The sequence below is a fragment of the Megascapheus bottae genome, chromosome 2 (assembly GCF_031878675.1).
Source record: "Megascapheus bottae isolate mThoBot1 chromosome 2, mThoBot2.hap1, whole genome shotgun sequence".
Taxonomy (NCBI): domain Eukaryota; kingdom Metazoa; phylum Chordata; class Mammalia; order Rodentia; family Geomyidae; genus Megascapheus; species Megascapheus bottae.
The window spans coordinates 27,338,505-27,359,922 of record NC_143510.1 but is presented as its reverse complement, the minus strand read 5'-3'; the positions used below and the strand labels follow the sequence as shown (position 1 = coordinate 27,359,922).

The following is a 21,418-nucleotide window of genomic DNA, read 5'->3' as shown; positions in this document are numbered from 1 at the left end:
TGTGGCCATTTAGTACAGTAAATCTGGCACAGTAAAATGGGCCTTAATGATGTCATTGGAGAAAGCTACATTTGATCTTAGTGTATACCCATCTGGGTGGTTCCAGAATGACAGCGTGGATGCATCCAGGGACAGCTGGCTGCCCAATTCCAGTGCTTTTGAGAAAACAGGAACTCCCTTGCTCCCAGCGGATGGTAGGGGCCCCCTGCCACCCCAGGTGCCCTCTGGGCAGACCACTTGCCAGCTCTGTCAGAGTAAGACCACGAGAAAGGTGACCAGAGGTCAGAATTATGTCTACTCGGATGTGAGGAACGTTGCAGAGGCCGGTGTCTAAATTAGGCATGTCGTCCTCACCAGTGATGAAAACAAGGACTCCCAAGACCAGCCCAGTAGCTTATTTCCTTGGGGACAGAAACCCCTGATCTTCCATCTTCAGTTCCTCAGAGAAGTGAAAGTAAGCAAGCCCAGAGGAATCCAGTCATTCCTGTTATCTGCTGCCTTTATAAGTCAGTGAGCCTCACCCAGCTGAAGCCTAGACGCCAGGATGTCTCCGAGAAGCTGGGCCTTCCCACTGTTGCTGCTGCCGCTGCTCCTGGCCCTCCAGGATGCCCTGGCTCTCAGACTCTGCTCCTTCAATGTGAGGTCGTTCGGGGAAAGCAAGAAGGAAAATGGCAAGGCCATGGATGTCATTGTGAAGGTAAGCCCACCCACCCCCCTTTTTCTTAGCTCCTGGACCCCTCTCATGCCTTCTCCCTGTCTGCAGGCTTTCAGAGACTCAGGAGCCATTTGTAAACGTTTATTCTTAGGATGCAGGTAGCAGCTAGCTCAGAATGTGATCATGGTAAGAATGGCAGCAATGACAACAGCCAGTTCACCTGGGGGGGGAGTGGCACTCCTGTCAGGTCTTGCAAGCAGTGTTCCTTCCCTTCATAGGAATAAGTACCTTGTAGGTTTTAGGTGGGTGTTGGCTGTTCTGATGGCTTTTGTTACCTGTGAGTGCTCAGGCCAGGTACTATAAATGTTATCCGGAAGCTCTTCAGATAGAGATAATGAAGAGGTGGGATGCTCAGTCCTGCCCGTCCACCTGAGTATCAGGGAAGCAAGCTCTTCCTCTCTTCTTCTTCTTCCTCTCTTCTGTCCTCCCTCCAGCACCAAGGCCATTCTTTCTCTGCAGCTGGGTGATGTTATCCATGAATGATACCACCAGTGTGTGGGGACACTGCTCACAGTTCCTGCGATCAGGAGACTCTGTCCTATGCTTAATTTCTTTTTGATGCTGGGAAATCTCTCCCAGGACTCTGGCAGGTTGTCCATCACCATCCTCTGTGGATGGGGCTGTGGGTTCAGATCCCACCCATCAGCTTTGAGAACTTGGGGGTCCCTTTGTCTGCTTGGTGGAACAATACCAGCTGAGCACGGGTGGCTGAGCCCTTGGGTAAGCCGGGCCCATGGGCAGATGGGATGCAGTGTGGGCCAGCCTGTGCTGGCCTGGGTGAGATGGGCTCTGGGTGGCCCTGCCCTTTGGAAAATGCCCTGGGGCCTCCAGGACAGCTGTGCCAGACCTGTGGGAGCCACCATGGGATGGTTAAGAGGGAGCTATGGCAGGCAAGGAAACTATTTCCTGAGTCTCCACCACTTTCCTGGCTTATTTAACCCACGGTGCACCCACAATCCCCAGGCTGGCTCTTTGTTCTCTATGACTCAATTCCTCCATACAGCACTGTCCTGGGGTACCAGGTCCCCACTCAGCATATCTGAAGACTGTGCCCCATGCCGCAAAGCCACAGGGCTCATCCCACGGCACTGGCAGCGCCATGTGACCAAGCAGTGCCAGTTAATTCCACAGGTTCAAGTGCCAGCCTCCAACAAAGGCTGGCTCCAAGGCTGAGCGCCTCTCATCTGAGGGGTCAGGCCTCTGTGACTGAACAGTGGGGCCATATAACATTCCTACTTTATCATAGAGAACAGACTCAGTGTGGCAGAGATAGGGGAAGAGTAAAGACCAAACCCAAGTGTGCAGGCCGGGTGCCTGCCTTGCTCTGGATTCATCACCGTGGGTACACCACCCTCGGGTCTCCTCCTGGAAGCTAAAGCATGAGCAGACTGTCTTCCCCTCCTGGGTGTACTATCCCTGCTGGGTGCGAGTGTAGAAACAGCAAACCCTGCCTGGGAGAGGGTCCTTCTGCTCATATTCTCAGAGGAACACCAGTCACTGAGGGCGCAGCTTGTGCCCGATGGTCCAGGGCTCTGGGGAACAGGGGTTGTGGGGAGTGGTGGAGGTGGGAGGCCCCGAGAGCTTCCAGCCCATAGTAGTCTTTATCTGGTGTGTGTGTGGGGGGTAGGTGCTCAGTCCTTAACAAGTAGCCCCCACATTTCCACATTGAGCTTTACCAGCAAATAGTATGCTCATTTTGCAGATGAAGCAACTTGGAACTTGGAAAGGTGAAGTGAGTTAGTGGCCTGTGGTTGGGCAGCATGGCAGAGGTAGGGTGGAGGTTCAGTGCCATGCTATTATGTGGGTTTGTTGTTTTGGTAGTACTGAGGGCTGAACCTGGGCCCTTGAACTTGCTAGACAAGTAGTCTATCACTTGAGCCTTTTGGATTTCAGGTTCTTTTTCAGACCAAGTTTTGTGGATTTGCCGGAATCAACTTCCAAATGTGATTCTCTCTTACTTACACCTCCAGAGTAACAGATTATAGATAGATGCCACTTCACTTGGCTTGTTTGTTGTGATGGAATTCTTTTTGCGGGGCTGGCCTTGAGCCCCAGATCCCTGCTCTCCAGTAGCTGGGATCACAGGCACAAGGCACCATATCCACCCCAGTGTCCCCCTCACAGGTTCCCTTGGCAGAGGCATGAACTAGGGTTTCACTAGCCAGCCTCTGCTCAAGTACTTTCTTTTTTTCATATATTTTATTGTAATTAATAGAAGGGTTACATTATATTCACCAGATAGAAGGTATATTACTTCACATGCATTGATACCCTTTCTCATATCTTGGTACCATTTCCCTCCCCTAACCCCCACCCCTCTGCCCAAGAACTTTCTAGATCCGTCTGTCTTCCCTTTTCCCAGGCCTTCTCATGATACCCATTACCCAGATTTCATCAATTCTATGTGCAACGTGCACACAATGTGCATGGTGCAATGTCATATTCTGAAATTTGGCCTAATCTCAGGTTCAGGGCCTTGGTGGGGGTGAGAGGGGGGCCGGGAGGAGCTCATCCTTGGATCTTCCAATCCAGGAGATGGAGCCAGGAGAAATATTTTTTCCTTGGTAATCAAGCCTGAAATTGGGACCAGGGAAAATGTGTAGCAAGACTGGGCTTGAAAACTGAATACTTAAAGGCAGTGGAAGAACTGTTCACAGTAATATTCAGCTAGCAAGGCAAGGCTAAAATTGACTGATAAACATCACCACTGTTTGCCATGCCAGGGACTGGTTGAGCACATTCTATCATGTTTAATAAGCCCTATGACTATGGTTATTCTCTAAATACACAGGGAAGGCATCTGGGAGTTCAGGGAGCTTGAGTGACCTTCTGAAGGTCACGTGTTGATGAAGATGTAAACTTAAAGCCATGTGATTGAAAACCAAGCACTATGACTCATGCCTGTAATCCTAGATACACAGGAAGCTGAGATCTGAGGATCTGGGTTAGAAGCTAGCCTGGAAAGAAGTAAGCACCAAAAAAGTCAGAAGTGGAGCTGTGGCTCAGGTGGTAAAATGCTAATTTTGAGCTCAGGAAAAAAGCTCAGGGACAGTGCCATCCTTACAATCAATATGCTACTCACGGCAATGCCACTTGGATAACCACGTAAACACAGGGCTACTACGAGGCCAAACTCCCAGCCCCTCACACTCTTGCTTTAGTTGTTTTCCTTCAAGGTTGGTACTCTACTAGAGGTGAGCCACACCTCTACTTCTAGCTTTGTGGTGGTTAATTGGAGATATGAGTCTCAGGATTTGTTTGCCAGGGCTAGCTTCAACCTTCACTCCTCAGATCTCAGCTTCCTGAGTAACTGGCATAACATGTAAATGAACCACTGGCATGTGATTATCAATATTTCTTCTTTTTTTTTTTTTTTGCCAGTCCTGGGCTTGAGCTCCGGGCCTGAGCACTGTCCTTGGACTTTCCCAAGGCTAGAGCTCTACCACTTGAGCCTCAGCACCACTTCCAGCTTCTTTCTACGTATGTGGTATCAAGGACTCGAACCCCGGTCTTCGTGCATGCTAGGCAAGCACTCTACCACTAGGCCAAACTCCTGGCCCAATATTATTTCTTAATTAGAAACTAGTAACACAGCTTCTTCTGAGGTGCTGAGGATGGAACCCAGACCTCATGTGTGCTGAGCACACCGCCCTCCTCTGAGCTACCCCTTCAGTCAACAACAGGACTTGTAAAGGATCAAGCAGGAAAGTCATTCTCACTTTCTTACAATGTCAGAAGACTAAATTTGGTTCTGGCATAGTCCTTCCTTTCTCCATCCACTCAGACATTCATGCCAGATGCTGTGGCAGAGGTGAGAATAAAATTGGGGGAAATGGCCAGGAGTTTGGCCTAGTGGTAGAGTGCTTGCCTAGCCTGCACCAAGACCTGGGTTGGATTCCTTGGTACCACATACATAGAAAAAAGCTGGAAGTGGTGCTGTGGCTCAAGTGGTAGAGCGCTAGCCTTGAGAAAGCCCAAGGTCAGTGCTCAGGCCCTGAGTTCAAGGCCCAGGACTGGCAAAAAAAATTTTTAATTGTGGGAAATATGAAGGCCTAACATGTGCTGAGACATTGGATGGCTCAGTGGGTGGGAGGATGGAGGCATGGGTGCATGAAGCCAACTGGCTAACACCGTGGGAATAGATGGCTGCCAATTGCATCACTTACTAGACCACAGATTCTCCTGTGTAGGAATTATTCCCAGAGACCCAGGGCATCAGGCAAGGGAAGTGAAAGCCAGAGGCAGCTGGAGGCAGGCTCACGTGTGCTTGTAAGCAGGAACAGGACAAGAACAGGAAGCTGAGGCCTGGCTCACTCACAGAAGTGAGCATGAACCCGTGCTTCCCACGTATTTGGCACTAATGTGCTACTCTTTGATACGGGAGGAAGGGCAATCTAAGGTCATCTGTGTCTCCCTGGAGGTTGAGTCTTGTGACTCCATGTTCCCTTGGTGTTCAGCTTACTGATACCCACTGGGCCTCAGAGGAGCAAGGCATATAGCACAGATGGGCCACATGCTATTAGGAGTTATGAAAACCGAGTCACTGATAAAAGCAATTTTGATGTTGTTGGAGTTGGGAATTGAACCCAAGACCTTCTGGCAGCTAGACAGGCACTGTACCACTCTCTTCCACTGGGCTAGCCCCCAGCCCTAACAGCTATGTGCCAGGTATCCTATTAGGCATCATCTACAACTCATTAAATTCATGTTAAAATCTACAAGAACCTGCTGTGTCCCTGGCAACTGTGGTCATCATCTCTTCCATAATCCCTTTCTCATCAAATACTTTTTATCTTTTTTCTTTTAAAAATAGCAGTCTAGGCCGGGAGTTTGGCCTAGTGGTAGAGTGCTTGCCTAGCATGCACGAAGACCCGGGTTCGATTCCTTGGTACCACATATACATAGAAAAAAGCTGGAAGTGGTGCTGAGGCTCAAGTGGTAGAGCTCTAGCCTTGAGAAAGTCCAAGGACAGTGCTCAGGCCCTGAGCTCAAGCCCAGGACTGGCAAAAAAAAAAATAGCATTCTAACTTTTTTTTCTTTTGGTATTGGTCATGAGGCTTGAACTCTGGGCTTGGGCACTGTCCCTGAGCTCTTCACCTCCAGGCTACCAGCTACCCCTTGAGCCACAGCCACATTTCCCATTTTCTAATGATTAATTGGAGATAAGAGCCTCCCGGTCTTTATTGTCTGGGCTGGCTTTGAACTGCGATCCTCAGATCTCAGCCTCCTGAGTAGCTAGGATTACAGGCATGAGCCACCGCACCTGACAGCATTCCAGTTTTTTAAAACCCATAAACTATAGTTTAAAAAGTATAACTTTGGGGGTGTGGGGGGGGAGGGAAATGAGTACCAAGACATGTGAAAGGGTATCAATGTATGTGAATTAATGCACCTTCTATCTGGCAAATATCATGTAACCCTTTTACTAATTACAATAAAAAAATAAATAAATAAAATAAAATAAATCTAAAAAAAATAAAATAAAAAAATAAAAAGTATAACTTTCTGCCAGGTGCTGGCAGCAAGCACCACCCTGCCTAGTGTCTTCCATTTAAGAAGGACTCTCCTGGGCTTTTCTTCCTAGGGTGGCCTGGAACCATGATTCAGTTGATTTCACCCTTCTAAGTACCTAGGGTTACAAATGTAAGTCACCAGTGCCCTGCTTCTAAGGCAATCTCATAAAAGCTGAACTGAGGGTCTGGTGTTTTTCCTGAGCTGTTTGTTTGTTTGTTTGTTTTTTCTGCCTCAAGGATAGCATTCAACCACCTGAACCACAATTCCACTTCCAGCTTCTCTCTGGTTCATTGGAAATGAGAGTCTCTGAAATTTCCTGCCTAGGCTAGTTTTGAACCACAACTGTCAGATCTCAGCCTCCTGAGCAGCTAGAGTTACAGATATTATTACTTTTATCACTGCTGAAGCGAAGAGGCAGGATGTGCAGGACTGAATTCAGATTGCTGAGGTTCAAATTCTGCCTTGGCTACTTTCTAGTTTCTGAGTGCTGTGTAATTTACGTGATCACTCCTGATCCTCAGCCTTCTTGTCTTTAAAATGGACACACACACACAAATCAAACAAGAATGACACAATGTGTGAGAAACAATGCACCTTCTATCTGGCGAATATAACTGCAACCCCTCTATACATTAAAATAAAAATCTTTAAAAATGACATATACAATGGGCATCTAGTGCAAACCTGTAATCCCAGCTACTTGGAAGGCTGAGGCAGGAAAATCAAGTGAGCCCCGTAGGGAAACAGAGCAATACTCTGTCTCAAACACAAGAGATAACTGAAAACAGACATAATTAAAACACCTACCACAGGGCACCCTTCATCTAATTCAGGGAAGAAATTAAATTATTTTTAACAGGCACCAGTGCCACACTCTAAACATCATAAATGCACAACAGAAGGTTTTATGACCTTCGGGAAATGGCCTCAAACCCCTGGGAATTCTCTCTGCAGATCATCAAGCGCTGTGACCTCATCCTCTTGATGGAGATCAAGGACAGCAGCAACAAGATCTGTCCCATGCTAATGGAGAAGCTGAATGGGTGAGCTGGGGCCTCAGTAGATGGCCAGTTAGTCTGTCACTTTGAGGCCTGTGGTAAAACTGCATCATGGAAGGAGTGTGTGGCTAAAAAGATATGTGAGGCTCTTGGCACCAGGAAGGAGAGAGAGAAGAGGAAGACCCAAGATCCCAATTTTCTCTTCAAGAAACCCCAGAAGCCAGGTGAGGTGGCTCACGCCTGTAATCCTAGCTACTAAGGAGGCTGAGCTGTGAGGACTGCAGTTCAAAGCCAGCCCAGGCACTAAAGTCCATGTCCTCTTGAGTAAAGCGAAGATCAAGTGGAAGCATCTGTCTGGGCTGCCAGGATAATTAAATGAACTCATGCCCAGAAGGATGAAACAAGCCTGGTGTGTGGCCCTGGTCAGAGCTTGCTAGTGGAATCTCTATAGAGACCGGAAGGGAATCACAGTGGCAGATGATGGTCTGGGGGCAACAAATGCCTCAGCTACACAAGTACCCTATTCCAGGCCAGGTATCCCCACTAATGAGTTTACATATACCAGAACATTTATTCCTCTACAAACACTGAAGAGCAACTGGGGGGGGGGTCCAGATAGAGCTGGAACCCAGGCTGGCACTCTGCCACTGAGCTGCCCCCCTCCCCCAGCTGTTTATGTCCACTTCTAGGGCAGGAGGGCCTGAGTCGTTTCCCAGCAGTCACCTCAAGCCCAAGGTCAACTCAGGCCCCCCTCACACTAACTAGTTCAGCAGGAACTCTTACCTTCACTCCTGGGCCCCATGGTGTGGGAAATCTCTGGACTTTCCCTAGAGTCTAAGTTGGCCTCGACCCTCGCTTCCCTTCCTTTCCCACTGTCTTCGAGGCTGCTTTGGTCATAACCAAAATCCTTCTCCAGAAAAGGTGGGGAAACCTGATCCAGCCCTGACACACTAGGTAGGGCTGGAGAAGGTTTGGCGCATGCGCAGTTTTCCCTCATGAGGGGAAGGGGCGGGGCCCAGGCACCTTCATGGTGGACCTAATCTCTAGGCCCTGGCTTTCAACAGCAGGGATTGGAAATCCTAGTTGCTAGTGTAGGAATATAAGAAATTCTCTCGGAGGAGAACATGCTCTCCTATTTAGCCTCATAAGGTGGACTCTACCAGGAAACTTGAAATACAGCTCTGGTGGAGGCCGGAGAGGGGTTTCTGAGTCTGCCTTAATCCTGGAAAGGTTTCATGGCTCCCACAACAGCAGGACAAAGCTTATAGGGTTTGGGATAGGAATATCTAGGTTCCAATACCAACTTTCTAGTGTGTGTGTGTGTGTGTGTTTATAATGCTGGTATGGGGGAGTGGGGAAGTCTCATGGTCTTGCTGAGCTTTTTCCTCTCAAGACTGGCACTCTACTACCATTTGAGTTTTGCTGGTTATTTGAAGGTGAAGTCTTAAGGACTTTTCTACCCAGGATGGCTTGAAACCACAATCCTGTAGCTCTTAGCCTCTTGAATAGCTAGGATTATAGGTGTGAGCCCCCAACACCTGGCTTCCAGGTTTGTATTTGTAAATGTTAAAAAGGGGGTTAAAAACTACACTCACCTTTATAGAAACAAAGGCTGGCATGGCACACCTGTCCTCTCAGTGCCAGAGCGGCTACAGCAGGACGATGGCAAATTGGAGGTTGGCCTGGACTACACACTAAAATCTTGTCTCAAATGAAGTGGGAGTGAGGAGGGAGAAAGGAGAGAGGGAAAGAGGGCCAACACACCAAAGACTGTAAAGATCTTGGCAGACATCTTAGTGCCATCCAGTAATGGCCTTCCATATGATGCCACGGGAATCAGGGAAGAAGACCGGAGAGATGGGACAGACGTAGCCCAACAGGATCATTATTTAAGACGGCAATGTCTGTTATGTTTTCTAGAAATTCAAGGAGAGGCATTACATACAACTATGTGATTAGCTCCCGGCTTGGAAGAAATACCTACAAAGAACAGTATGCCTTTATCTACAAGTGAGTATAGCCCACCTTAGCCAGTGGAAGCTGCCTACAAATGAAATTGTGCTTCCATTCTTTCAAAACAAGTTTTGATTTCCAACCAGGTCTCTATCAGTCAAAACAGTTGCAGTTAAAATTGAATCTGATGCGGTCTTAATCTTCAAAGTGAAGTCCAGTCCTGGGACTTGAACTCAGGGCCTGGATGCTGTCTTTGGGCTTTCTCAAGGCTAATGCTTTACCACTTAAGCCACAGCACCACCCCTGCCCTTTTCTGTGAATGTGGTATCAAGAAATGGAACCCAGGACTTTGTGTATGCGAGGCAAGCATTCTATCACTGGACCATGCTCCCAGCCTTTTGTTTTCTTTTTTGTTGTTGTTGTTGTTTTCGGTTTTGGTTTTGTTTTATTTTACCCTTCATGGTCATTGCCTGGCCCAGTTGACCTGTACAATTCACTTTTTTTTTTTTAATGCCAGCATTGGGGCTTGAATTCAGGACTTGGTTTCTATCCCTTAGCTTCTTCCACACAAAATTGGCTTTCTACCTCTTGAGCCACACCTCCACTGTCAGATTTTTGGTAAATTCATTAGAGAAGAAGAGACTCGTGAACTTACTTGCTTCGGCTATCTTTGAACCTTGATTCACAGACCTCAGCCTCCTGAGTAGCTGGGGTTACAGGTATTAGCCACTGGCACTTTGCTTGCAATTCTCACCTGAACTTCCTAGTCTTATCGTCTTCCTACTAGTAATTTAAGACAGCATTTGCCTGTGCATGCCCTGGATAACAGTATAACAGCCTCAGCTGCTGAATAGTTCTGGCTGTGGAGAGCAGTTGATTTAGCCTTGATCCCAGGCTAAAGACTGTCAACACTAGAATCTGCTCTGGGAACTGAGAGAGCCCTGGGTCCCAGTAAGAAAAGCAGGGAGTCAGCAAAGAGGACTTCCTTTATTCTCTTCTAGGGAAAAGCTGGTGACGGTGAAGGAACACTACCTCTACCATGACTACCAGGATGGAGATGCAGATGTGTTTTCCAGGGAGCCCTTTGTGGTTTGGTTCCAGTCCCCACACACTGGTGAGATTTACAGGCCCCTCTTGCCTCAGACTTCCCTACTCTTTCTTTCATTTCTCATTATTATTATTATTATTATATCAATTGTAGGGCTTGAACTCTGGGTCTGGGCACTGTCTCTAGGCTCTTCAGCTGAAGGCTACCACTCTACCACTTGACCCACAGTGCCATTTCCGGTTTTCTGGTGGCTAATTGGAGATGAGAGTCTCATGAACGTTCATGCCTGGCCTGACTTTGGACATCAATCCTCAGACCTCAGCTTCTTTTGTGTGTGTGTGTGTGGTCATGGGGCTTGGGCCTGGGCGCTGACCCTGAGCTCTTCAGCCCAAAGCTACCACCCTACCCCTGGGCCTGGGCCTTGTCCTGAGCTCTTCAGCTGAAGGCTACCACCTTACCCCTTGAACCTCAGCCCCACTTCCAGTTTCCTAGTGATTAATTGGAGATAAGAGCCTCATGTTCTTTGGTGCCCAGGCTAGCTTTGAACTGAATGCCTCAGATCTCAGCCTCCTGAGTAGCTAGGATTACAGGCGTGAGCCACCAGTGCCTGGCTATTATTATTATTATCACTATCATCATCAACATTATCAGTTTTGGTCTTGAATTCAGGGCCTGGGCACTGTCCCTGAGTTTTGTTGCTAAAGGCTAGCACTCTACCAATTTCAGCCATGGCTCTAGTTCTGGTTTTGTTTTGTTTTGTCTTAGGTGGCTAACTGGAGGTGAGAGTTTCATGGTTTTCCCTGCCCAGGCTGACTTTGAACTGCAATTTTCAGATCTCAGCCTCCTGAGTAGCCAGGATTATAGACATGAGCCATCAGCACCTGGCTTAGATTTCTTATTTTTAAAACTTACTAATTTTATTTGTCAGTTTAAAAAAAAGGAGAAAAATAAGCTAGAAGAAATATACAGGCTGCAAGAGACTCTCTCTCTCTCTCTCTCTCTCTCTCTCTCTCTCTCTCTCTCTCTCTCACACACACACACACACACACACACACACACACAATGAAGCAGCCACAGTGCCAGCAAAGAATAGCTTTGATAGCTATTCAGGCCAAGTGGGAGAAGCGTGTTCACTACAATCTCAGCCACTGCTGGACCCTCTGTGAACCAGGGAAGCCACAGGATGCAGCTCCCACCTTCTAGAAGAGAGAGTCAGTTTCCCCAGTGATGGGGGGGGCGCCTCATAAGAGGAAGGAATGACCACCTCCTCTTTCCTGTCCCCAGCTGTCAAGGACTTTGTGATCGTTCCCCTGCACTCCACCCCGGAGACATCTGTGAAAGAGATCGACGAGCTGGCAGATGTCTACACAGATGTGCAGCGCCGGTGGGAGGCACAGGTGAGGGCTTCTGGGAGGGGCTATCCCCTCCCCCAGCAGGGGCAGAAAGGGGTCGTAGAGGAGAAGAAGGGGAGGGAGAGGCAGGCTACAAGGAGGCCATTGCTGCGGCTTCTCAGTCTTATCTTAGGTCCTCTCCTCAGTCTTAAACGTCCTCCTTGCTGAATCTGCTTGGACCCCACACGGCCTTCAGAATTCATGGCTTGACCCTTTTACAATGGACGGGGTAATGTACTGAGTGACAAGCTGATGCTAGGCCCTGTGCCCCGCAATCCCACATATAGCTTCTTTCATCAGCAGGGACACCCCCACCTGTGGCAGTGGGGGACGCCGAGAAAGCTCTTGTCAAATGTGGGCAGTGCTCTAGAGCGCTGGCCTTCCAAATTCCTTTACTCCTTTTGAGAGGGGATTCTCATGATCCTCGCCTTCCTGAGCAGTTCCACTGCACCAGGTACAGAATAAGTCAAGGCTAACGGCATTGGTCAGAGCTGGGGTACTGAAGAAAGGAAGAGTGTGGTTCCTTGCTTCTCTGTGAGTAGCAGGACACCAGGAAGTCTCATTCATTCAAAGAAATCACAAAATCATTGAAGCATGCACTGAGCACTGGTGCTGCTGCTTGCTCTTGGGGTCTCACATTCATGTGGTTTTCTTGCTCATGGGTGAGCCCCACCTCCAAGTCTGGTTTTCTGTTGATGAATTGAAAACAGATGCTTGCAGATATCTCTGAGTTGGCTTCAAACCTCAGTCCTTGAGGTCTCAGCTTCCTGAGTAGCTTGAGCTATTAGTGTCAGCTGGGATTTCTTTTTTTTTTTTTTTTTTTTTTTTTTTGCCAGTCCTGGGCTTGAGCTCAGAGCCTGAGCACTGTCCTTGGACTTTCTCAAGGCCAGAGCTCTACCACTTGAGCCGCAGCACCACTTCCAGCTTTTTCTATGTATGTTGTATTCAGGAATCAAGCTGGGGTCTTTGTGTATGTTAGGCAAGCACTCTACCACTAGGCCAAACTCCTGGCCCACAAACCACTGTTTTTACAGGGTTTAACAGTGCCTCCCACCACCTAGCATTTAATGTGAGACACAAATTCATCTTTATCAAACACTTCATGCTGGCTGGAACAATTGCAGGCTTATCTGATTGTGCCTGTATTAGCACAAGCCTGGTGATGCCAGATTAAGGTGATGGCCTGATCACAGGGATCAAGTTGAATCTAAAGTCAGCAACTACTCCCACACAATGGCATAAACAAGGAAATCTGACACTTCCCCTGTATTGTTAAACACTAAAGTTCTGTTCCAAAAGCCCTGTGGGAGAAGGGAGTACTTTCAACACAGAAAATGTCTGTGAAGGTAATGGATATCACCTATGGCCCTCTCCCCTAGGGTTCTCCAAGGAATGTGGTCCTCTAAGGAAGATGTGTTCAAACCTCAAAAACAATTAGAGACCCAGGCATCAGTGGCTCAAGCCAATAATCCCATCTAGTTAGGAGGCTGGGACCTGAAGGATCAAGGTTCAGAGCCAGTCCAGGCAGAAAATTCCCAAAGGCTCCATCTCCAAATAACCAGCAAAATGCTAGGCTGGAGGTATGGCTCCAGTAGTATACTAACAAAGTGAGAACATAAGGCCTTAAATGCAAGTCCTGGTACCAACACACACACACACACACACACACACACACACACACACACACACACACACAGAAATAAATGAGGAGAAAAAGAGAGGGGGGTGCTGATTCATTCATATGTGTTTATATTCCCTGCACTTCTTCTAGCCAGAGACAAAGATGTGAAGGAAAGATCTAGGCTGGATTTTTGGGTTCCACCCACATGCCTACACTGAGCTATAGAACTGTAGACAAGGGGACTAAGACCAAGAGGACGCAGTGAAACAACACTCCCTCCACTATACCTCTGTGCTCATTACTAGATAATTGTCAGAACTCTGACTCAGATGTAAACCGTGGCCTCTTCTTTTAAAAGGGAGATTAAGGCAGATTCTCTATTAGTTTGCCATACCGACAGTCTCTGTGAATGAAAACATGAAGCTCTCTCCTCACAGTATTAGAGACTCCAAGTTCAAGATCAATGTGTATGGGCACGATTGCTTCCCTCTGGGGTCTCCTGGTCCTGTAGCTAACCATCTTCTTCTGCATCTCTGTGTCTGTGTTCTAAACTCCATTCCATTCCATTCATTTTCCTCCCCTCCTCCTCTTCCTCTCTCCTTCTCTTCCTTTCTTCCTCCTTCCCTCCTCCCCTCTTCCTCCCCTCTTCCTCCTCTTCTTCCTCCTCCTCTTCCTCCGCTTCCTCCTTCTCCTTCTGCTCCTCCTCCTCTTCTTTCCTCCCCTCATCCTTTTCTATTGTGGTGGTGGGGATCAAATCTAAAGTCTTAAAATGGAATATGCTCTCCTGGGCAGGGATGGCTCATGCCTGTAATTTTAATTACTCAAGAGACTGAGATCTGAGGATTGTGGGTTCAAAGCCAGTCCTAGCTGAAAGCCCATGAGACTCTTACCTCCAATTAATCACAAAAAACCCCAGAAGCACTGTGGCTCAAGTGGTAGAGTGCTAGGCTTGAGCAAAAGATGCTCAGGGACAGCACCCAGGTTCAAGCTTCAGTACTGGCAAAATAATAATAATAATAATAATAATAAATTAAGTGTTCTACCATGAGCCCCTCTCCTCTTCTTTAAAAACTCAATCTGAATGTGCATCCAGGAAATGGAAAAATCCAGAAATGGAAACAAAAGGATTTTTGTTTGTGGCTGTTCTTGTTTTCTTTTGTCTCGTTTGTTCATTCATCTCTTTGGAGGTTAGGAGGGACAGAGAAACAGAGGGATGAAGGGTGAACCAGAGCAGCCACCATGGTACCCAGTAGGCACTACGTGGAAAGTGAACTATACAGCTGTGGGTAGGGACTGAAGGGAAACATGGAGAGAACTTGAGGGAAGAGATGACAATGTCCAAAAAAAGACAAAGAAAAATACTCTCTACCTGTAACTATAACCCTTCTGTACATCATCTTTATAATAACAATTAAAAAATAAAGCATTGAAAAAAAGAGAGAGAGAGAAAACCTGCTATTTGATTGCATCAGAGCCTAGCTACTTGACTTCAGTTTACTTACTTCTTTAAGACCTGTGGCCAAGATAGTCACATTCTGTGGTTCTGGGGAACCTATGGATTGAGGGGGGCACAGTCATGGTCAAGCAGCCCCCCTTTTCCTGGATGTGGGGGGACATTTCTTGCTAACAGCCTCAAGCAGAAGCTTGTGTAGCCGCAACCACAGCTGATAGCAGACAATTCCAAAACGTGCCTTTCAGAATTTCATTTTCATGGGTGACTTCAACGCTGGCTGCAGCTATGTCCCCAGAAAGGCTTGGAAGAACATTCGCCTGAGAACAGACCCCAGGTTTGTTTGGCTGATTGGGGACCAAGAGGATACCACAGTCAAGAAAAGCACCAGCTGTGCCTATGACAGGTAGGAGGCAAACTCCCTGGGGGGGGGGGTGCTGCTAAGCAAGGTGGGGTGCCAGCTCCCCCTCCCGGTGACTCAGTGCATCCATTGGTGGTTACCTGGTCATTCACGAATGTCGAGTCCTGGTGGTTCATCCATCCCTTGTATGGGGCCTTACACTCTGAGGCTGGGTATGCCGCTACAAACACTACTGAAGTGAGCATCTTGCTTACATGGGCATTTTGTGGGTTTCCTCAGTGGACGACTTAAAAGTGACCTCAGTCAGGCTAGGGTATTCATACTCCTCAGGCCTCTGCTTACAGGAGCCTAAATACAAATGCATCTGTAAGTCATAGTATTCGTTGTACTTTTAGAGTCTAGATCTGAGGATCATGGTTTGAAGCCAGCCCAGGCAGGAAATTCCTAGAGACTCTTATTTCCAACAAACTACTCAGAAAAAAGCCAGTGGTGGTGCTGTGGCTCAAGGGGTAGAGCACCAGTCTTGAGCAAAAGAGCTCAGAGATAGTGCCCAGACCCTGAATTCAAACCCAAGGACTGGAACAAAAAATAAAACATTGGCACAAAAAAATGAAACGTCAGCACAAAAATTTAAAACATCTACCAGGGTTTTTTTCAAATACTTTCATCTTGAGTGGGGAGGGAAATGGAAGTCTCTGAAACATGTGATCACCAAGGGTGTCAATGATTGTCCCTGCAGGCCGGAAACCCCCTGGGAGCCCAGCAGGCTGCTTTCTCCCTAGGCCCCCAGTGTGGCTTCCTTGTTCCAGGTCCTGGACTCCTTGTTCCTCTTTGGGGATTTGGGAGCTGGGGTTTTCTTTTCAGATGCTTTCACTCCAGCTGTTGAAAGAGGAAACCAGGGTGGGAATTGACTAACCAGACCCTGGAGTCCCACCTCCTTATTTGTGTGTGTGTGTGTGTGTGTGTGTGTGTGTGTGTGTGTGTGTATTCTGGGACTGGGGCTTGAACTCAGGCACTGGCCTTTAGCTTTTTTCCATTCAAGGCTACAGCTCTCCCCATTGAGCCACCCCTCCACTTCCAACTCTTTGGTGATGAATTAGAGATGAGTGTCACAGACTTTTCTGTCGCGCCTGGCTTTGCTCTGTGATTCTCAGGTCTCAGCCTCCTGAGCAGCTAGGGTTGATTATAGGAGTGAGCCACCCTGCCATCTCCTTCTGAAGGGTTTTGAGCCAAGCTTAGGGGGATGCCACTTGTAACCTTCCCAGGCCAGATGTGCAACCTCAGACAGGTCACTGGCCAGGCCCCGCCCCCATCCCCCTGGTTATCGACCACAGAGGTGCCCACAGAGTGGGCTTTGCTAGGAAAGGGAGCCATACAGCCCAGACGGGCTGACAGAACCAGTAAGGATGAGGTTCCTTGAAGGAAACTGAGTTTATATACATTTGCCAAGAAAGGGTAGACTGGAATAGATCTTTTAAAAGATCCCTTTCTTATTTTGATGCTTTAAATGTTCTGGTTTCCATAACAACATGTATAACTCTTCTGGTTTACAAATTATGTTATAAAAATAGATTTTGTTCTTGTCTTTGTTCTGGGTTCATATATTTATGGAACACCTCTGTGCCAACCACTGCTGGGCGATAAAAAGATCACAGAGCCTTGTTTTGTGTGCCCTGGCTCAGCTTGTGCAAACCTACCACACAGCTGACCTGTACAAAGTGTTAGCAGAGCTCTGGAACAGAACAGTACCTGTGTTGCCCTTTTTTCTTTGTGTTTGAAAAATTGCCTTTCACAAATCTCCAGCCCAATGTCAAAATGAGTTTGTATCTGAGTTGAGTAAAAATAAAAGCCAAAAAAAAAAAAAAAAACAAGGCTGGGAATGTGGCTTAGTGGTAAAGTGTTTGCCTAGCATACGTGAAGCCCTGGTTCAATTCCTCAGTACCACATCAACAGAAAAAGCCAAAAGTGGCACTGTAGTTCAAGTGGTAGAATGCTAGCTTTGAGCAAAAGAAGCTCAAGGACAGTGCCAGGTCCCGAGCTCAAGCCCCAGCACTGGTTAAAAAATACAGGTCTGAGAATGTGGATTGGTGGTAGAGTGATTGCCTAGCATGCATGAAGCCCTGGATTTGGTTCCTCAGTACCACATAAAAAGGAAAAAATCAGAAGTGGCACTGTGGTTTAAATGGGAGAGTACTAGCCTTGTGCAAAAAAAGCTCAGGTACAGTGCCCAGGCCAAGTTCAAGCCTCAGGACAGGCAAAAATTAATAGATAGATAGATAGATAGATAGATAGATAGATAGATAGATAGATAGATATAGATAGATAGATAGATAGACAGACAGACAGACAGACAGACAGATAGATAGATAGATAGATAGAAAAAAGAAAAGGAAAGGGAAAAAAAAAGCACTGGGCACTGGTGGCTCACACCTGCAATCCTAGCCACTCAGGAGGCTGAGATCTGAGGACTGTGGCTCAAAGCCAGCTCAGCAAAGAAACACCACTAGACTCTTATCTCCAATTTCAGAAAACTGAAAATGGAGCTGTGGTTCAAATTGGTAGAGCTAGCCCTGAGTTCAGGGACAGTGTTCAGGCTCTGAGTTTAAGCCCTATGACTGACAAAACAACCAAACTGTGGTGTTACTGAACTCAGAGAACAAGCCATCAGTGTGAATTCAAACAGCTGAGCAGATAGGCATGGAGGCCAGTGTGCCTCACCTTCCCCTCAGGCAGAGGTCAGGACCACAGAGGCCCCACCCACTGGGCCCCAGACCCCACACTCCGTGGACTGACTTTCGCATAGAACCAGCTTTGTGGGCTTTCTCTCTGTGTTTCTTTGGGTCCATCAACCTCTTCCGGAAAGAAATCAATTTCAAAGAAAATATCCAAATACCATATTAAGAAAGCAGATTGTTTATCCTAAAGACAAATGAAAGGCCAATGAAAATTGCCCAGTGTTGAATTCTGCCTTAATTCTCTTGTGTACAGAATACTTGGAGGTACTTCATACTTCCTGAAGTATGAAGGATAAGCTAGTGTCTACCTAAGCATTTCTCCAATTCAAGCAGGAAAAGCATGAAAGAATCAAAAGAACAGAGCCGTAAAGGTCTTCGTGTCTACAGCACTGCTGCTTGAATCAAACCTGTCCTCTAAAGGGTGAAGATGACACTATGTGGGAAAGGAACTAGGCCACTTGTAGGTGGGGATGGGAGGGAAAACCCGGAAGAGAGCAAAGGAAGGGGTGACACTGTGCAAAGAGATAATGTACTTATGTAACTGCGAGCCCTTTATAATACATCACCTTTGTAATAACAACAAAAATTTAACTATAAAAACCTGCCTTACACCGGATGCTTTTGGAGTTGTAGGCGCTGTCCACCACACAAAAGGGCCAGGATGCTGTCAGTTCTAGACCTCCCTCCCTCCCTCCTTTCCTCTCCCCCTCCCTTCCTCCCTTCCTCCCTCCCTCCCCTCTCTTCCTCTCTCTCTCTCTCTCTCTCTCTCTCTCTCTCTCTCTCTCTCTCTCTCTCTCTCTCTCTCTCTCTCTCTCTCTCACACACACACACACACACACACCCCACACAGTCTGACCTTGGAAACCCACAGTGTGGATCACAGGTTCACAGATTCGTCTTCCCTCCCTGTGATCCAGGATTGTACTTCGAGGGCGAGAGATTGTTGACTCTGTGGTTCCCAACTCAAATGGTGTCTTTGACTTCCAGAAATCTTATGGATTGTCTGAAGAGGAGGTAAGGCAGTCACCGTGTCTTTATTCCTTTCTCTCCCCCTCCCCCTCTGCCTCTCCCTCCTCTTCTCTCTTCCTTCCCTTCCTCCCTCTCCCCTCACCTCTCTACTAGGGCTTGGTGTCAGGTCCTCTTACTCTTGCTTGGCTTTATTTGCTCAAGACTGGTACACTACCACTTGAGCCACATCTCTACTTCCAGCTTTTTGCTTGTTAATTGAAAGTAAGTCTTATGGACTTTTCTGTATAAGCTGCCTTCAAACCTTGATGCTCATATCAGCCTTCTGAGTACTAGGATTCTAGGCATGAGCCCCCAGTACTCAGTCACCTTGCCTTTCCAAGCCCTCATCTTGGAGGACTGGGCTAGTGTTACCTTCTGAGGTCACCTTGGAAGACACCACGTTGAGCCACTTGACCTTGATTTTGATAACCTGCTAACATTTCTGATTGAGTTGGACCAAGGATGATGCTCACTGGTCTGCTGGGTGAATACTTTCCCTCTGTTTCACATTTGCTCATTCCCAAAATGACAGCTTGTCCAGGGACTCTCCCAACCTCTGAATCTACCTCCTTTTTCTCCTTTCAGGCTCTGCAAGTCAGCGACCACTTTCCAGTTGAATTTAGACTACAGTCTTCAAGGGCCTTCACCAATAGCAAAAAGTCTGTTCCTCTGAAGAAGAGAAGAAAGGGCAATCGCTCCTAGATCCAAGAGCAGCTTTGTTAACGAGTTCTTGCCTCTCAATAAATGGCTGTGATCAGTATGAGCTGCTCTTTGCATACTCAGGAAATAGAACTGGTCCAAACGCTTTCAGTTTCCACTTGAGTCAATTCCGCCTTGAGCCAAATAGGGAAGAAAAGTCTTCAGTTATCCCTCCATGACCCTCACACTGCAGCTAGGGCTGCCACCACCATCGCCACTGGTCCTCACTCCATCCTGCCACAGGAGAGGAGCACGATTCTCAGCTGTCAGTCTTCATGAGGAAACCCTGTTTCCAGGAGCAGCATCAGCAAGACCGAGATCACACCTCATGACTTGAGCAGCGTCCTGTTTTGCAGGTCTGGGTTCAAGCCACCCCAGGCTCTCACAGGGGTGAAGAGGGGAAGATGAGGACCATGCTCCCCTGCTCACTGCTTCAGCTTCTCCTCCTCCAGTTCAGCCAGCACATCACCACTGTGGTGTTCCATGCCTCATTTCCACTCCTTGCCCTAAGCTCTTCGGCGTTCCACTCACACAGCGAGCTGAATCTTGGCATAACCACCAAGAGATGGGTTACCTGGCATCCATCTTGTATCATGCTCCAGCAGGACGGCTCTTCTCTGCTCATTCTTGTCCTTCCCCTCTCAGAGTCTTGGCTCTACCCCATGTGTTCTGTACCACCCCAGAGCCTCAGCTGATTCTGTGCTCCCAGCCCACTCTCCCACGCCTCCAATACATTTATTACCCTGCATTTGTTACCAGGAACCCTTATTGTTAGGAGGTCCTGGGATGACAAAGGTCCTTCGGGCAGACTGGGAAGCAAGGATGCTTTTAACAATCATTGCTAGAAGTCCTGCACTGTGGCAAGGAGACCTTTTATATGAGGTTTTTGTTGTTTCTTTTGGCAGTCCTGAGATTTGGCCCCAGAGCTTCATGCTTGTTAGGCAGGTATTTTACCACTTGAGCCATATTCCCAGCCCCTATTTTGTAGGTCTTGCTTTCTTTTTTTTCTGAAGCTCTCCCTTCTCAAATAGTATATGAATATGCCTAAGTGCACAAGCAGTGCTGAAGAAAGGAAGCAGAAGAAAGGCTGGCCACGCCCTTGCTCAGCCCCTAGTTTGTCTAAGCAGCAGCCCCTCTGCTTTCTTCCAAGGGAGCCTGCACACATGCACACCACGTGTAACCTTAAAAAATACAGAGTATGACACACCACAAGCGTGTTCTGAGAGTTTCTTTTTCCCCTAAACATTGTGGCACTGAACCTAACACCTGCATGTCAGCTTTCTGCACTGTGACAAACACCTGAGATAATCAACTTGAAAGAAAGAAAGGCTTCCTTTAGCCCATGGTTTCAGTCCATGGCCAGCTGAAGCCATTGCTTTCTGGGCATACAGCAAGGCAGAATGTCATGGTACAGAGCGGGTGATGGAGCAATCCCTGCTCACCTCACCGTTATCTGGTTTGTGATTTCTGTTTTCCATTTCTTTCCTGAGAGTTTAGGAGGAAAGCAAAGCCCTTCTTTCTGTCAGCCCTCCTCTGTGGCTGGACTCATGGTCCCAGGAAACTTTCCAGTCTATAAATGGTCAAGCCAGTTAGTCACAGACAGGCTTTTTCCTAGACAGAAATGATTATTCTTTTATCCCTGGGGGCCATGGGGCCAGCACAGATGAGTAGGAAGGCAAGCAGGAGCAAGAGGCTTTGAATTGGGATCAGTAAGTTCTAATGTCCCAAGGCTCCTCCTGGAAAAAACAAAACAATGCTTCTGTCTTTGCCAGTGGTTGACGCCGTATGAATTGGATCTGCCAGTTATCATTCTGGAAGAGGTTCACAGAATGGACTCATCCTCAATCTACTTGCAAACCTCCTGTATATCTTAGGTTGCCCAGGCTGGCACAGGCAAAGAACTGAGGTAGTTTTCAGGAAAGGAA

General features: G+C 47.5%; 1 protein-coding gene across 1 annotated transcript; it reads left to right on the top strand.

The window, feature by feature from the left end:
• Positions 1-287: 287 nt before the first annotated feature.
• Positions 288-20,705, top strand: Dnase1l3 (deoxyribonuclease 1L3). Its single transcript, XM_090322910.1, has 8 exons — positions 288-697; positions 7,184-7,272; positions 9,148-9,237; positions 10,182-10,294; positions 11,513-11,625; positions 14,939-15,096; positions 18,704-18,800; positions 19,380-20,705. Exons 1-8 carry the CDS (start codon positions 545-547, stop codon positions 19,494-19,496), a joined length of 930 nt encoding a protein of 309 aa, XP_090179036.1. The 5' UTR covers positions 288-544; the 3' UTR covers positions 19,497-20,705.
• The last annotated feature ends 713 nt before the right edge of the window (positions 20,706-21,418 follow it).

Coding starts and splice junctions, on each gene's coding strand:
- Dnase1l3 (XM_090322910.1), top strand. CDS start 545: ATGTCTCCGAGAAGCTGGGCCTTCCCACTGTTGCTGCTGCCGCTGCTC. Junction 7,273..9,147: donor CTAATGGAGAAGCTGAATGG/GTGAGCTGGGGC, acceptor TATGTTTTCTAG/AAATTCAAGGAGAGGCATTA. Junction 15,097..18,703: donor ACCAGCTGTGCCTATGACAG/GTAGGAGGCAAA, acceptor CCTGTGATCCAG/GATTGTACTTCGAGGGCGAG.